This window comes from Berghia stephanieae, chromosome 6, assembly GCF_034508935.2.
Source record: "Berghia stephanieae isolate SIO BIC M18660-M18661 chromosome 6, UCSD_Bste_1.3, whole genome shotgun sequence".
In the NCBI taxonomy this organism is placed as follows: domain Eukaryota; kingdom Metazoa; phylum Mollusca; class Gastropoda; order Nudibranchia; family Aeolidiidae; genus Berghia; species Berghia stephanieae.
In genome coordinates this window covers 45,027,570-45,045,471 of record NC_088365.1, presented here as the reverse complement: position 1 = coordinate 45,045,471, position 17,902 = coordinate 45,027,570, and the positions used below count along the sequence as shown (strand labels likewise).

The 17,902-nt window shown below is 36.4% G+C and overlaps 1 protein-coding gene across 1 annotated transcript; it reads left to right on the top strand.

Annotated features, from left to right (window-relative positions):
* The first annotated feature begins 284 nt into the window (after window positions 1-284).
* LOC144975095 (uncharacterized) lies at window positions 285-15,722 on the top strand. The gene is made up of 5 exons (XM_078918820.1): window positions 285-758; window positions 1,873-1,984; window positions 7,512-7,586; window positions 12,129-12,260; window positions 12,766-15,722. The coding sequence occupies exons 1-5, from the start codon at window positions 756-758 to the stop codon at window positions 14,574-14,576; spliced, it is 2,133 nt and encodes a 710-aa protein (XP_078774946.1). The 5' UTR covers window positions 285-755; the 3' UTR covers window positions 14,577-15,722.
* The last annotated feature ends 2,180 nt before the right edge of the window (window positions 15,723-17,902 follow it).

Here is a 17,902-nt window from a genome sequence, read left to right as displayed (position 1 = left end):
CACATAACCGAAAACTGACGTCTAAATACCAGTCTTTTGCCACAAAAGAAAACAAATCGTAAGTTGTATTTAATAGTTCAACCAATGAAATAACTTGTTTCCATGAGCTCTACTATCACAACTCACTAGGCGGTGCAAAAACCAAATAATGACGTCAAACTGCTAGGTAGTCCTTTTACTTTTGGATTTCAGTGTCAGGCTATCTGAATCACACAATTTCTCAGCAACTACTAGGCCTATCAAGTAGTAGTAGTTGTAATAATAGTGTATCGATAAGCGCCCATCTCTTGAAAATGCCGCGACTCGCGACTCGACTGACGACTGTAGGGCGTCTACGAAACGAGTTGACCGAGTTGACGCTCTCGCCTTCTCGCCTCGATAGTGTGGGCTTGGCTAAGAAGCTCACAACATTGCCATCCGGAAGTATAACGAGCCAACACATACAGTTTAGTAAGAATTACTCATTAACTTGGATGGCAAAAAACAATAACAAGTCAAGCCCGAGTGACGTCAACTTCCTTCTTCTAGATAGATATCTATAAACCATGGTTGGACCAAAATGACTTCAAGTCCGTGCGCTATACCTAATAAAACTAACAGTGCGTGATTAAAATCTGCTACAGGGGAGGCCTTCCGAAAGCTCCTCGTGCTAAGGGAAACAACCCAAATTAGTAAATTAGAGGGCACAGGAGTGAGACATCTTCAGTCTTCAGACAGAAGCAACAAGTGCAAGTGTCTGCAGATTACGATCTAATATGGTGAGAAAACATTTGGTTATAATATAACTTATATTAATATAATTATCATTTATTATTATTATTTATTATTATTATTATTATTATTATTATTATTTTATTATTATTATTATTATTATTATTATATTATTATTATTATTATTATTATTATTATTATTTTTATGGGAGGACTTCCGTAGTTTCACAGCAGTTTTATTATATATACTTATTCTTTTTGTAGTACAAACATTGTTTGATCAGGTTATATAGTATCTTTAGTTAGGGTTGAAGAGGGGTTCGGAGGGTTTCGCCCCGATAATAAAGAGGAGAGGGCGGGGGTTCGTTTGGTCTCCCCCACGATAATTAAAAAAAAAAAATCCCCTCTTTAGGCGTGCTGTGAAACTACGGAAGTCCTTCCATTATTATTATTATTATTATTATTATTATTATTATTATTATTATTATTATTATTATTATTATTATTATTATTATTATTATTATTATTATTATTACCATCACCATTATCATTTAGGGAGAGAAAAAAAAATCTCCTTAAATTTAAATTAAATATATGATCTATTTGAAAAGAAAATTCATGCCCTGGGCAACCTTGACTTAACTTATATTGAAATGTGATTCTCCCAATTAAACAACAAATGCTTTCTGTCTGTGTCTTGGAATGGGATTACTTGGTTTTGTCCTGGCCTTTGCAGGAGCCCCTTTTCTGGTAGGGAAACAGTCAAATGTATAGTGTTTCGAAGGGGATATTTATTTTGTTGTAAATCATCTCTCTGATGTTCTTTTCTGTTTTTAGCATAAATTGAATTGTAAACATTTGATTGTATTCATTTTAGTGGGATCCTGTGCTGGTGTCTGGATGAGACTTTTAGGTGATAATTAAGTAGTACATTGATGGATTCTACGTCTGTTGCCTATTTGAACAAATTTCCTTCGTCTCACTTTCGCCTGGGTGCTTTAATTGTAATTCTAGAATCTTTTGACTATCCCAATTTCTTCCTTTTTACTGGCACTGATATGACCTAAATGTTTTGCAAGCACTGTAAAACCCTTAAAAACTAAACACTCAAACTGCGTGGGCCTCATTCTCCATTCAGCTACTTTTTTCTTTTGATTTCAGGAGGCAGATGGAGATCATATAAACAACAGTTGTACTGTCAATTCTTATGAGGCCAACCATTTTAACAGTTCAGGGTCAGAGGTCACTGCTGATACTGCTGAGAATGGACAAGGTATTGAAAATTAACTAAGAGAGAGAGAGAGAGAGAGAGAGAGAGAGAGAGAGAGAGAGAGAGAGAGAGAGAGAGAGAGAGAGAGAGAGAGAGAGAGCACAGCCGTTTATTACACTAGAAATCTTTCACTTTAGTTTACTACCGCCTCATCCCCAATGGGAACGACCCACCGTCGATGACGGGGAGACCACCGTGTGGTTACGTCATAACAGATGTCCAGAACGTGAAAACTGGCCTATATTTATCCCTGCAGGTAGAATGCACCGCTTGGATTTCATTGTCAGTCAGGCTATAGGACAGATTTCGTAAAATCGACATTTTTACACTGCAATTGCTGACCATACACTTCTTCCATATTTTTCTATTTTATATGGATATAACGGCCACATTTTCATCTTTAAGACGCAATTATTTTCATTGATATCAAGAAATGGTGAGTATACTTTATTCTCTCTTGAAAAATGTATATTTTTCTATTTAAAATTAACCTAAAAAATATTTTTAATTGTTTAAAAAATTCAAATTGATGTTATCTGAGTTTTGTTACCCTAACACATGGTAGTAAATATAAGAGTAATAATCTACTTTTAATATAGTATTTATTTCAATGATTTGTAATGACCGGTTTTTGCACAATGAATGTGTAAACACATCTTGTCTAATTCTTTGTTGGCTAACAAAATAGTCCCGTATTCAGGCAAACTCCTGAGACATAAGAACACGAGTCCAATTGTGATGATAACGTTGTTATTGTTGTTTTATGGTGATGATGATGATGATGATGATGATGATGATGATGATGATGATGATGATGATGATGATGATGATGATGATGATGACGATGATGATGATGATGATAGCGCTGTTATAGTAGTAATCATAGAGTAGTATGTAGTATAGTAGTAGTAGTAGTAGTAGTAGTAGTAGTAGTAGTAGTAGTAGTAGTAGTAGTAGTAGTAGTAGTAGTAGTAGTACGCACACACACTCAGAGAGAGAGAGAGAGAGATAGAGAGGGCGGGGGGGGGGGGGGGGGGGAGCGTGTGTGTGTGTGTGTGTGTAAAACTCGTGTACGCACATTTTTAGCATGGAACGATTTTTATTGCTTGTTCAGTCAAGTTCTCATGATTTCTCTGTGAAAATTGAACTTTAAACCTATAACTTTCACACCAATTTGCCATTCCGTCTTCACGATTCGCACCTTCCCTCGATATTCTTCTACATCGCCCGTTGATACAGTCAACGGGCGTGGGAAAAGAGGGTAGATAGATATATTATGACATCAAAAAGCGATGTGATCAAAGGTGGCGGATGATTGTGTAACATCAAAAGCCCGGTGGACTGCGCTACAAGGCAGTTTCGAGGGGATATGTGATTTGAGTGGGAGGGGCTTATTTGACTTTGCCGATGACCGACTGGTGGACGATTGAAATTATAATTGTCCTTTTTCAGCAGCCAATTGGAAATGGGTAATTGTAAACATCTGATTGGCCCTTCATGGATAGAAATCAGTTTGGAGGTCATGGGATGAATTTGCTGGAGAGATGGAGTAAATTTGAAATGAATTGAACGTAATTTGAGGCGTTGTCTAGGTGTCAAATAAGACTCTCACAGACCGGTGATAAATCCTATTTTTTTGGCCGCAAATGCTTCAGTAAACTTCTTTCTCTGTCTTATTTTTGCTAAAAATATTTCAGAGTGGGTATATAGGCGGATTCCATTTTGAATAACGGGCATTTAGAACTATATTTTAAAGGAAAATTATTACGTTATTATTATTAGCAGGCATCTAGGCGATCACTATCGTATTACTACTAACAATCAATAATATTATTATAACTCTTATAATTACAATTATTATTATTATTATTATTATCATCATCATCATCATCAATATCAATAATAACTAATGATTTTTTTTCTTTACTCAGATGAATGGTCATACTGAAAACAAGCATTGTCTCAATGCAAATGGACTCTGCCGAATAAGCTGTGAAAGGGCTCAAATGAGATATGTGGTCAAAAAACATTTCATGCAAACTGCTCCAGAATTAGCAAGTGAAGTTCCACCAGTGAAAAAAAAGAAAACAGAACGTTGGTTAATTAGAAACTGTCTCTGTGAAATGTAACAATCAGCTGTTTCTTACAATAATCGTGAGGTTTTACGTATTTTAATAAAAAGTATTAATATATAAAATGTGTTAAGATCTAGACGTCTATACAAAGTTCAAAGGAATACTTATAACTTATCTTTACCTATGATTGTCAATTTATTTTAAAATAACAGTTCACTTTGATTATCTGATCATTAATCCTCCCCCCCCCCCTCCCATCTTTTTCAATGCATTTATCACGATTTTTTATTGTCAAAAAATGGATATTATTTATTTTTTACTATTATTATTATTACAGTGGTGATCAAGAGTAAGATAAATACACTGATATTATATGATTATTACTAGTATCAGTATTACATCGATATCACGTGTTTCAACTGATTCACAATGACAATGATCATTTCTGTTATCCACGATGCTTCGGTTGTTCAATAGGCAGACCATTTTCAACAAATTTCCATTTTAAATAGTATTAGCTACCTAGTAGGCGTCCTTTTTTTTTTGTCGCAGCACTGGAGAGAGAGAGAGAGAGAGAGAGAGAGAGAGAGAGAGAGAGAGAGAGAGAGAGTGTGTGTGTGTTTTGGTGTGTGTGTGTGTTGGTGTACATAAAACTAATTTATGCAACGTTTTACCACTACCACGAAACAATTTTCATTTTACCACCTCAGTTTAATCTCTCATCAGGTCTCTCTGACAATTGAACTTTGAACCTATAACTTTAACACAACTACGTCATTCCATCTTCACGATTCGCACCTCATCGCGATATTCATTTATGTTGTTGACTCGTGGTACAGGCAACGGGTTTGAGAGAAGATAGATATTGAATGACATCATCAAAAGCGATGTGATCAAAGCTGGCGGATGGTTGTGTAACATCAAAGACCAGTGACTGGTCTACAAGGCCTATCATATTCGTGGGTATGTGTGATTTGAGTAGGAGGAGCTTTCTTGACTTTGCTGATGACCGAGTGGTGGACAATTGAAATTAGAATTGTCCTTTTTCAGCAGCCAATTGGAAATGGGCAATTGTAAAAAGCTGATAGGACGCTCATGGAAAGAAAGCAGTTTGGGGGACATGGAAGGAAATTGCCGGAGAGCGTGGAGTGGGGAGGAGTAAATTATATTGAATGAATTGATAGTAATTTGGGGCGTTGGGAAGTTAAATAAAACTCTCGGAAACAGTTGATGAGTCAATTCTTCGGTCCCAAATGATTCAGTAAAATTCTTTATTCTTTCTTTCTTTCTTTTTTTTAATTTCCTTTCTGTCAGAGTGGACATATAAAGGCGAATTCCAATTTTTTTTTTAAAAGGGCATTTAGAACGATATTTTAAAGAGAAATTATTGCGTTTACCAAAATTAGCAGGCGTTTAGGTGATAGCCACTATATTATTTTCATGAAAATGATCATTATCATCATCATCATCATTATTATTATTATTATTATTATTATTATTATTATTATTATTATTATTATTATTATTATTATTATTATTATTATTATAGTTTAGATCTATACAAACGTCAAGGAATGCATATAACATATCTTTTCCTAAGAATTGTCAATTGCCATTACTAAAACCAGTTCGTTTTGATCATTTGATCAACAAACCCCTACAATTCAGTGATTACGCAATTTTTTTATTGCTGTCAAAAAAGGATATTGCTGTACAGGTGAGCGGATATCTCAACAATGCTTCATTACAAAACGACTTTGATTATATATTTTTACTCTGTGAATATTGATGATTATTGCAGTATTTCTCATTTATTTGTATAAACTCAGATAACTATGTAATGTTTGATTATATCGTTTGAAGTAATTAAAATTTCGGACCCATTTTTATGGTTATTTCCTATAAAATCTAATCCCAAATGATCTACTAAAATTATATCAAATAAAAGTATGTAAATCACTAGTTATGACTCTAAGATATCTTATTGCAACATCTAATAGCATCTTTACTACGCCACTTTGAACTTGAGAAAAAAATCGTCAAAATAGGAAAAGTTGCTCAGTCGCCCTTTCGGCACAGGCCGTGACTCACCATCTGTTATGAACTAGCGTCCGGCAAAATTTACCTGTCGAACTAAAGTGAAAGCAGTAAACGGCTGTGAGAGAGAGAGAAACTCATCCTGATCTTGGATCTCTGATTAACTCATCCTGGGGGCAGCGTGGCTCAGCCGTACTGTCTTTGCTTCATACCTGAAAGATACCGAGTTCGATCACCCGCCGCTGCTGCGCTGTGTGGTCTTGAGCAAGTCACCTCGCCCTAGCTCAATTTGCGGCGCTGCACTGCGGCTGGCACTGGGTTATTCCAGTCTACCCTTGGAATAGACCCTAGAGACAAATTTCCCTTATGGGATGAATAAAGGGAATTTTATTTTTTTGTTTATTTATTCTTGGATCTATGGTTAACTCATCCTCTTTGTTTTACATTTTTCTTGGCGCTTGCTAGCTAGATCTAAATCAAAATTAAATCATCTTTCCTTTTCTTGGTGATGAATTGACCTATTTTAAAAGTGCCGCAAGCATAATAGAAACCTTAAACAACATTATCTAAGCAAACTTGTGGTTACATTTACATTAAGATTTTCAGCTATGTGGTCTAGTGGTATGACATTCGCTTTCGGATCAGAAAGTCCTGGCTTAGAGTCTCACTCGGCGCATAGTTGAGTTCTTGGAAAAGGTTCTTTACTCACATTCTCTCACCTTACTCGGGTGTAAAATGAGTACTTGACTGTTAACAGCATTGTCTCCGTCCGAAAAAATTGTAATATCGCCTAACAGGCGTCATGTCCCGTCCTACATATTATGTGTTCTGTTGGCCAGTGACCCGATGTCAAGCGCTTTGAGCATGTTTGTGTAGTGGATATTCTGCTAGATAAAAGCTCAATTATTATAATTATTATATTTCTGATCTGAGGTTACATTATCAAGGCCAGGGTTTACTGTCTTTCAGAGTTTAATTACTGTTGAATTTTGTACACTGACTCATTGTACTAACAGTGTGATTCTCTATAATATGATGCTCCTCAGGGGTCCAATTTGATTTCTGTTAGACCTGACACATTGCCTCATCTATATGATGCCCCTCAGGGGTCCGCTTTGATTTCTGATAAATCTGACACATTGCCTCATCTGTATGATGCCTCTCAGGGATCCGATTTGATTTCTTTTAAATCTGACATCATCGTCTCATTGTACTTACACTGTCATTCTCTATATGATGCCCCTCACGGGTCCAATTTGATTTCTGTTAAATCTGACACATTGCCTTATTGTACTAATGCTGTCATTCTCTATATGATGCCTCTCAGGGGTCCTATTTGATTTCAATCAAATCTTGACACATTCCCTGCCCCATTGTACTAATTCTTGTATTATTTCCTGTTTGATCCTTCCACACAGAATCACAAAACCGGGATGAAATCAGACAGTCACAATCTTGTGTGAGAACTCGAATATGGGACCTTTTAGAAAAAAGTAAGTTGGTGTTATCATGTCATATCATATCCCAGAGCTGCCTACTTGAAATTTCAAAAATTCTTAGCAAGGGAAAAAAAGAAAAAGTCAATATACAAGGTTGCCAATTTTCCATAATATATTTACGGAATTCAGTATATTATTAATCCTCAGTATATTTTCCAATCGCTTGCTAAATGGAAAAAAAGTAAGTACATAATTTCTTTTTACTGGAGTTAAGCACTCAGAAAAAGGCCGGTCAATGTGTTTGTGTAAAAGTTCAGTAAATTTAGGCCTCCTGAATTGGCAACCCTGACTATTAATAGCTTTAGAAATAAATAATTTGCTCTCAGCACGGTCCACAAATGCTCCAAAGCCCTGACTATAGGTTCTATGAAACTAAACTCACAAGATTTATTGAGTCTACAGAGGCGTATGTAGCTCTGTAGCTGGAGCCAAAAATTCGTATTTCTAAGAAATTTTCATAGTACGAGGCAGGTCTGATATCCTGTCATATATATCATATCAGTAACAAGCTGTCCCCGCAGTTTTTCGCGGCTGCAAATTTCACCCTTGACCGCAAAAAGCCACAAATTTTTATTTGGCCTCAAAAGGCCGCAATTTTCGCCGTTTTTAGGCTAAATTGACGATTTTTGGTTAAAAAAAAAACAAACAAAAGCTATGAAAAATTGTGAAAAGACAGCGACTTTCAATGCTAGCATCCAAAATCGGCACTTAGTCATGATATGATTATTATGATTTTTTCCAGTTTTTTTCATTCAAAAACCCATTAGGCCTATATTGAAATATAAAGCAATAATAATAATGCTCAAAATTGGATAGTAAGTAGAGTATACAAATTTAATGTGCCCCCATTGAAAAATGGATTTTGTTTCTCTTTCCTTGTGCATAGTTATTTTTTTCCTCTCCTTAGTTAGTTTTTCAAATTTTGAATATTTTATGCGATTGTTCACTTTGATTTCCCAAATTTTAAGAAGCTAAATAGTTAATAAAATATTTTGATTACTTCCTTTTTTTTTTACTTACTTACTATGGCAATTATTATTATTATTATTATTATTATTATTATTATTATATTATTATTATTATTATTATTAATTATTATTATTATATTATTATTATTATTATTATTATTATTATATTATTATATTATTATTATTAATTATTATTATATTATATTTCAAACCATTCAAAATGTAAATAAATTCATGTTGACATGTGACATCAATATTCTACAAAATGCCCTATTTGTGTCAAATTTTACCGTACATGTTGTTTTAATTGTTTGATTTTTGTAAAACTAGCGGCAAATTTTGCTATTTTGACTGCAAATTTTACCATTTTTTATGGCAAATTTTGGCGTTTGAAATGGCAAAAAAACTGCGGGGACAGAACAAGGCTTTAAAATCAACCAAGTTTTCTTAACAATATATTGTGCATTACATTTTGCATATTCTTTGAGATAAAAATATTAAGATGGGAGAAAAACAGATAATAGTGTAGAAGAACATTTTTAGAAGGACAAACAAAAAACACAACCCCAAAAAAATAAATATATATATCCATTCTTATTATTGACATGTTATAAGTGCTCAGTCATATATATCCTTTAAAACAAAAAATCCTCTATCAAGGGCATTTTTCAATTCATTCATACCTTTAGCATTTTTATTTTTAGTTTGAAATACCATGTTTTGTCAGAATGGTATATAATGTATTGTTATATACATATAATTGTTTTGGTCATTAAGGATGATTTATATGAGATAATCGACCAATGAATACCCTCTAACTATGGCATGACTAATGAGCGAGCAAAAGTGTTAAGTCAATATTGATCAAATTATTGACATTAGCAGGTAGGGGTCCATTGATGCATTCGCAAAATAATTAAAAACTTGATTCCTGTGATGAAGATGATCTCTGCTTTCTCTGGGTTGGGTTCCTGCCTCCCATAGTGGGCAGGGTGGCACTTACTGTGTCTTCTATCCCCTTATATCTGTTTTCCAATTTGCTTTCTGTCTTTGCCTTGGAATGCGATTACTAAGTTTTGCCTTGGCCCTGGCTGTAGTGCTTGGCTGGGAGGGAAACGGTCGAATGCATAGTTGTTATTTTGGGAGATGATATTTTTTTTCTTGTAAATCATCTCTCTGTTATGTATTGTTATATTTGTCATTTTGAATGTATAATGTAGGCATTTGAGTGTATTCCTCTTAGTGGGGACTTGTTCCGGTGTCTGGGTGAGACTTTTAAGTAATCTCAAACTAAGTACATTGATGTTGTGCTCTTGGAATCTACATCTGTTCCCTATTTGAACCAATTTCCCTTTGACTTACCTTTTCCTCAAGCCCTTTTAAGTGTACAGCAAGAATGTCTTAACTATCCAATTTTCTTCCTTTTTACTGGCGCTGATATGACCTAAATGTGTTGCAAGCGCCGCAAAACCCTTAAAAACAAAACAAAATCTTTGCTCTCTCTTCTTACCCATAGATTCTATGTCAAACAAAATGGCAACGGATGCAAATATGAGTTAACAAGATGATTCCTGAATTGCACAAGCCACCTCCATGATAAAACAAGTCTCTGTTCAGTCATTGTCTTCAGACTTGTTTCTTTGAAATCATGAGTTCCTTTTTGAAAGCGGCTATGTGGTCTTGTGGTATAACACTCAATTTCAGATCCGAAGGTCCTGGGTTCGAGCCTCGCTCGGCGCATAGTTGAATCCTCGGAAAAGGCTCTTTACTCATATTCTCTCACCGTACTCAGGTGTTAAATGAGTACCTAGCGGTTATCAGTATTGTCTCTGTCTGAAAAAAATTGTAACACCGTCATGTCTCGTCCTACATTTTATATGTTACTGTTGTAAAGCGCTTTGAGCACGTTTAGTGGATATTGCACTATATAAAAGCTCATTTAACAGGTACAAATGATTTAACAAGATGATTTCTGAATTGCACAAGCCGCCCCCATGATAAAAACAAGTCTCTGTTTGTCACGTCTATGTGGGTGAGTGGCAAGTAGGAGTAGAGAGATAGGAGTCAGATAGTTTCCCCATAGACTTCGTTATCTGGTGCCACTTTATTTTTATCCCTGTTATAGTCGGGTAAAGCTCCAGACAACTTGACTGATAGTAGGAGAATGGTTTTTAGGTTTAAAGAAATAGGTAGTAGAAGTAGTGGTAGATTATTGGTACGTTATATTGGGATAGGTAGGTTCAGAAGGTAAGTATAATCCCTGTTAAAGAAGAAAGTACATTAAAGAATTAAGAATTACATTAAACCGAAATTTTGGGGACCTTCTAAACCATTTCGGTTTAAAGACATTTTGGTTTAAAGTAAGTTCCCGTATTGCAATGTTTTTCAAGGGTAGTAACTATTTAAGGAATTTGCTCATTTAATCGTATCATGGGTTTCTCCTTAAATGGAGTTGTTGAATAAATGCCGTCTTCGTAATGATTAATTTAAAAAAAAAAAAATTTGTGTGTTTTAAAAATATTTTTGGGGGTTTTCGTTTTCAATTCAAAATTTTTGAAAGAGTGAGTTCGGGATGCCGTGTAATTTACATATCTCCGTCTTGATCAACTTTTTTTTCATCGACTTCACATAGTATTTTGATTTTAAACTCAAACGTGTAAGCACAGTGCTTTCTTTTAGACAACTTTTAGTAAAATGCAAAGCTAAAATAAGATCGAAAGTTCTTGTGTGATAATTGATAATGAATGATGCGCAACTACTCAGAGGTGAAGTGAAATGGAAATGAAAAGGCATGTCAATGCTAAGCTGTCTACTACACATCCCTCTTTTGTTGAAAAGCCATTAGGTTCAAAGGCCTAATTACATAGAACCTCCCCCCCCCCCCCCCTCACACACATTTAAACAAAGTGGAAATGAAATGGCATTTCAATGGTAAGTTGTCTACCCCCCCCCCCCCCCCTCCTTATCGTCGTGTTGAAAATCCAGTCAGTTCCAAAGCATCAACACACGAGCGAAAACATCTCGCTTGCGTTATTCTACACCCCGACTCCCCCTCTTTCCTCATTTTTCGCCTGTCAGTCACCCGCTGTCTTCCTTTCCCAGTCTGTGCGATTGTGGTGTTGGCCAAGCCCAAGTGCAGTGATTGAAGTGTTTGCCTACCCCCCACCCCACCCATCACCCTCATCTTATACTTATGTTCTGTTTAATATCGCCGGGCATTATTACATGTGGCCTCCTTCCCGAATTTTTGAAGAAAAATATAGAGAGAAAAAGGGAAGGTGCTCTCAAGTTGTTTCGGTTTAAGGAAAGTCCTGCTTAGAAGTATTTCGGTTCATCGTAAGAATTAGTACAAAGATAATGAAGAAACTCGTACAATTTATTAAATTCTTTGCGGTTTAAGGTATTTTTCGGTTTAGCTTCTTTCGGTTTAAAGTAATTTTACTGTACTTTAATATAAATCAACAAAATTTCCTCATACTTGAAATATATCAGTACACTGTTCAGTCATTTTCTTCAGACTTGTTTCTTTGAAATCATTTGTTCCTTTTTCCCTTCATGCCAATTCCAGCTGGCTTTGCCCCTCTGGCCACCGAATCAACCGTCAGTCAACTGATAGAGATGGTGACGAATAAAACACTTGAAACAGAGGAACAGCTTGCTTCTATTTTAAAAATCCAACCCTCCACACAACTGATTCAGGGTAAGTATTTCAAATACATGGCCTGCTGTCTCAAAAGTCGACTTTTTAAACCAGTTATGTCAGAGACAACTGCAATTTTTTTTTGGTCATTCAGAGAAAACTGGACTTTTTTTCGTCATTTGGAGAAAACTGCTATTTTTTGGGGGTAATTTCAGGGAAAACTACCATTATTTTTCTTTGTCATTCAGAGAAAACTGCAATTATTTTATGACTAAAAAAACCTCCCAAAAATACAATTTGTGTCGTTGTCATTCATAGACAATGGATTGCTAAGTCTAAGTATAAATTACTGTATAAATTACATTATAAAAAGAAAACATTAAAGCAGGAATCCAATTTCTAATTTGTCTGATTGACAACAGTGTATTTATCATTTTGTTCTTCATCTTTTTGAGAAAAGAAATTTGATGACTTGCCCCCCCCCCCCCCTCCTCTCCATCCTCCCCTCCCCTCCTCCTCCCCTGCCCCCCCCTCCTCTCCAATTTTTGTGTGCATATGTACATAGATAACAACATCACTGATGGTTATGAAATATCAGGAGGCAGGGAGAATCTTTTTGATGATGCAGATGCTGTTACAGACCGTTGTGTTGGATTACGAGCATTGCCTAGCGAGGGCGAGGACAGAGGTAGCCCAATTTCTTTATCTGTGCAAATTACTCCATATAAAGGATATGGTTCAAATGATGAAATTGAAGATTGCAAAGGAGGAAAATCACTTCCTGATGATTTATCTCCAACATCAGACATAAAGATCTGTAGGAAGGTCAAGGACAATATGTGTCTTGGTGGAAAGTCGTTTTCAGTTAAGTTGACTGATGATATAGATCTTTCCACTTCTGAAAACTTAGAAAAGGGGAGTCCTCTTCTTTTTGCAAGTAAAAAGAAGAGGAAGGACACTTTTTCCAGTAGTGAAATATCATATTTGGAACGGAGTCCTGTTTCTGCAAGTAAAAAGAGGAAGAAGGACACTTTTTCCAGTGGTGAAAAATCATTTTTGGACAAATCAGTTTCTGATAGAGTCAGTCCTGTTTTTGCTGGTAAAAATTCATTTTCTAAGAAAGACAATGTGTATTCTCACTTTAAAACACTCCTGGATGGGGAGACTTATAAATGTGAGATTTGCGAAGTATGCGTTTCCAAGAGATCAAATTTGAAGGCACATTCAAAATTACATTTTAAGAACAAAAACACGTTGGTTTTCTCTGGACCAAGCACCAAAGGAAAGTCAAATGAATGTGTATATTGCAGGAGAATATTTCCAAATTTATCACGATTAAAAAAGCACACAAGATCTCATACCGGAGAAAAGCCATTCAAATGCATGACGTGTGGAAAGGCATTTAACCAGACTTCAAATTTACAAAGACACTCGAAAATTCATTCGGGAGAAAAGCCATACAAATGTCTGACATGTGGGAAAGCATTTATCGATAGAACTCACTTAAAAGCTCACTCAGTACTACATTCAAATGAAAAGCCATATAAATGTCTGACTTGTGGAAAGGCATTTCCTCGCAGATCAGCCTTGAATAGGCATACAAGAATCCATTCGGGAGAAAGGCCTTTTAAGTGTAGGACCTGTGGAAAAGCATTTGCACAGGGGTCAAACTTGAGAGAACATGTTCACATTCATTCAGGGGAAAAGAGATTTAAATGCCTCACTTGTGAGAAGACCTTTACTTATAAAGCAGGGTTGCGAAAACACACAAGATCTCATACTGGAGAAAAGCCTTTTAAATGTGTAACCTGTGGAAAAGCATTCTTTGAGAGGCAAGGATTAGAAAGTCACTCAAGAGTTCACACTGGAGAAAAACCATTTAAGTGTTTGACTTGTGGAAAGACATTTAAAGTTAGAAGCAGCTTAAAAATTCACTCAAGAATTCATTCAGGAGAAAAGCCGTATAAATGTTTGAGTTGTGGAAAGGCATTTGCATATAGACAATGTTTAACTGGGCACGTACGACTTCATACAGGAGAAAAGCCTCATAAATGTCTGACCTGTGGAAAGGCATTCGCAAATAAATCAACCTTAGTTGAGCACTCAAAAATTCATTTAGAAGAACAGCCTCATAAATGCCTGACATGTGGAAAGACATTTAAATCAAGATCAAGTTTACGACTACACTCAAGATTTCATTCAGGGGAAAAGCCGTATAAATGTCGGATTTGTGGAAAGGCATTCGCATTTAGTTCATATTTGCGTGAACACTCAATGGTGCATTCAGGAGAAAGGCCATATAAATGTCTGACCTGTGGACTAGCATTTAGAAGGAGATCACATTTACAAAAACACTCACGAGTTCATTCTCTTTAATGATCAACACAGGAATATTCATGCTACCTCTAGGTTAGGAGCCCATAGTATTTTTAACCTTGCATAGGCAGATTAAGCACTAAGATGAGGTCGAGAACAGTAAATGAATAAAAGAGAAAACACTAGATTGTGATAATTCCAAAAGTTGCTTTTTTTCTCTCAAATTTGAATGGAGGGTGCTGAATCTATGTGTACTGGTACTAATTTTTGAAGCAATTCAAATTATTTTTAAGATTTTAGATTTTATGACTCATAGTTTCTGAAATATGTATGAGTCTCTGCTTTTGACATGAAAAGGTATTGAAAACTCCTTCGGATGCCGTATACAGAACACAGAACCAATGAAGAAGTACTGGAAGAGGTGCAAGATCATGTGGGATGACAGACTGTCATGGTTTGGCCACAATGTGAGGCATGAAGGTTTGTGCAGAACTGTGATGGAGGGTACCCTCGAGGGAGGAAGATGAAGGAAAGTTTGGGTGGACAATATCAAGGAATGGACAGTAACGAAGATGGAAGAACTCTTGGAGAAGTTAGACCAACAATAGAGAAGAATGGCGGAAAGTGGTGAGAGCTGCATCCCGTGTATCCCCCCCCCCCCCCCCCCCCCCCGATGATCATCAGATCATGGGATGAATGAATGACACTTCAAAAGGGCAGCTTTTTGTTGTTGTTGTTTTCTTTTTCTCAATTATTTTTTTTTTATTCTTTGTAAAAGAACATGATTGTTTTTACTCTCATTCATAAATGCATATGATTTGTAAACATCTGCGTTTGAAATTTCTATCAAGTTTCCTGCACGAATTTGGGGACGAGTTTAAAATTTAAAACGCAGGAGGATCTTATAATTACCAAATACCCCTCCAGTGTAATCCTATTAGAGCCATTAGGCCCATGGAGATGGAATTTATTCCTGTTACTGTAGCGTGAAATGGACGATAGCACTTGCTTGCTACCATTTGGATAGGACAGTCTATTGTTAAGCACTTTCCACCAGATCTAACAGGCCCAGCTACCCAATCACTGCTGGATGGACATGGGGTCAGAAAAAAAAATCTTGACTTTACCCAGTTTTGGTGGTGTTGATGATGGTGAGGAGGAGGAGGAGGAAAAGCAAACAATAAATTTATTGTGTAAATGAAGGCAGTTCGATTTATGAGTCTTTTTTTTTTGTCTCTTGTGAATCATAATACTCAACACATTTTAGGTACCGTCAACTAAAGGGGAAACTTTGCCTCTCGAATTTTGGACCAATATCAATAAGAGATTGTTTAGGTTGTGGAAATTCTTTGATAAAAATTCAAGTCTTTTAACGAGTATAATTACTGCAACAAAGCGGAGATTATTCAGAATGCTCCAAATTCACAGAGGCATTGTTTCCCATTGAGGGAAAAAACTGAGCTTTTATATAGCGCAATAGCCACTAAATGTGCTCACAGCGCTTTACAAGGGATCCCTGGTCAACAACATTTGACATAAAGGACGGGACATGACGCTTGTTAGGCGATATTACACATTTTCGGACAGAGACCACGCTGTCATTTTACACTTGAGTACCGTGAGAGAATGTGAGTAAAGAGCCTTTTCCAATGACGCAACTATGCGCCGAGCGAGGCTCGAACCCAGGACCTTCCGATCCGAAAACGAGTGTCATACCACAAGACCACATAGCCGCACAAAGTTACCCCAATTACTGGTAATGTATATATGGATGATGACTGCGATAACCATTATGATGAAGATGATGATGGTGATGATGAAAAGCAAAATGATAATATGCATTGTTGTTTATGAATGTATAGGGCTGGGATCGCGGAAAATTGCCATTTGAAATCGCAAATTTTGCCACATTTTGATGTCAAATTTCCAAATTTTGCCGTAAAATTTGTCAAATTTTCCAAATTTAGTTAACTATTCGTATTCAGATTCAGATTCAGACAACTTTATTTATTCCCGGAGGCCAACTGAATATTACATTAATCTAAAGATGTAAACAAAAAGTCACTCCGGTGCATATCAGTATCAGAAAGAAAAATGATTAAAAACATAAATCTTTTATTAGGGGAGGGCATCCGGTCACCAAAAGGTCATCGATGCTTTATTTAGGTTTTGAGAAGTCAGATCATCGACGACTGAGAATTTCCCGACCTCCACTTAGTTCTCGATGCTTTTCTCGTCTCGAGAATCTTGGTCGTCGATGCTTCTCGTATTGAGTCCCGAGTCTCGAGACTCGAGACTATACTGCGCGAGCGACGCACGCGTTACTAACAATGTGTACTATCTGCATTGTTCACCCCTCTCTCGTCGGCGATGATTCCAGCGAAGCTCGAGACTTTTTTGCGTCTCGATGCTTTTTTGAGTCTCGAGACTCAAAAAAGTCTCGAGCATCGCTCTAGTCATCGGTGCTTTCATTCAATACCTAGTCATTGGTATTGGGTATTGACGTTATATCATATTTTAAACAGCTAACAAAACACAAACGTCGTAAATAGATCAAAATGGTTATAGGTATCAATGTTTTATTATTATACAAAGTGAATTTATTTAATGTATTTTAAGTTTTAATACAAAAAAGCCATCCAAAGCTCAGTTGAAGTGCTACTTCTCGGGAATTCCCGACTTTTCCTTGGTCATCGAGTTCGGGAAGTTTTGAGTGTTGGTGGCCGATGACTTGAGGTATCATCGAGACTTCCGCTCGACACTTTTATCAAAACAAGAGTAACGAAACCTGCAAAGACAAGCATCAAATTTTCATTACACTGGCATAGCGGAAAGGAGTGATGTACCTATATAATACGTGATGACTTTTTCCTGTTGTCTTCCTTATTTCTTACTCTTAAAGTGGACAGGGAGGTCACTTGCTGTGCCTTTTATACGCACGCCTATCTGTTTTCCAACTTGCTTTTTTGTCTTTCTCTGGGAATGAGGTTACGTGGTTTTGTCCTTTCCCTTGTCGGAGCCCTGTACGGAGAGAGAAACAATCAAATGTATAGTTAAAGTTTTGGGAGATGATTTCCTTTTAAATCATCTCTTTGTTTTGTATTGTTAAATGTTGTTTTTAATGTATAAGAATGTATAATGTAAGCATTTGAGTGTGTTCCTCTTAGTGGGATTCTGAGCTTCTGGTTGGGGTTCCTGACCTCCCATGGGCAGGGAGGCACTTAACTTAATGTCGTTTCTATCCTCTTCCTATCTGTTTTCCTTCTTGCTTTCTGTCTTTGTCTTGGGATAAGTTAAACAGCGTATGGGTCTCAAATTCTTTGGAGGTCCTTTCGGGTTTTCGGGCTTTTGTATTGATATCAGTTCCTGTTTTAAAATCCAGACGT

Bases quoted from the DNA above. Each gene is read 5' to 3' on its own strand.
- LOC144975095 (XM_078918820.1), top strand. The intron at 7,587-12,128 runs GTAAGTTGGTGT...TGCCAATTCCAG, and splicing joins ATGGGACCTTTTAGAAAAAA to CTGGCTTTGCCCCTCTGGCC. The intron at 12,261-12,765 runs GTAAGTATTTCA...ATATGTACATAG, and splicing joins CTCCACACAACTGATTCAGG to ATAACAACATCACTGATGGT.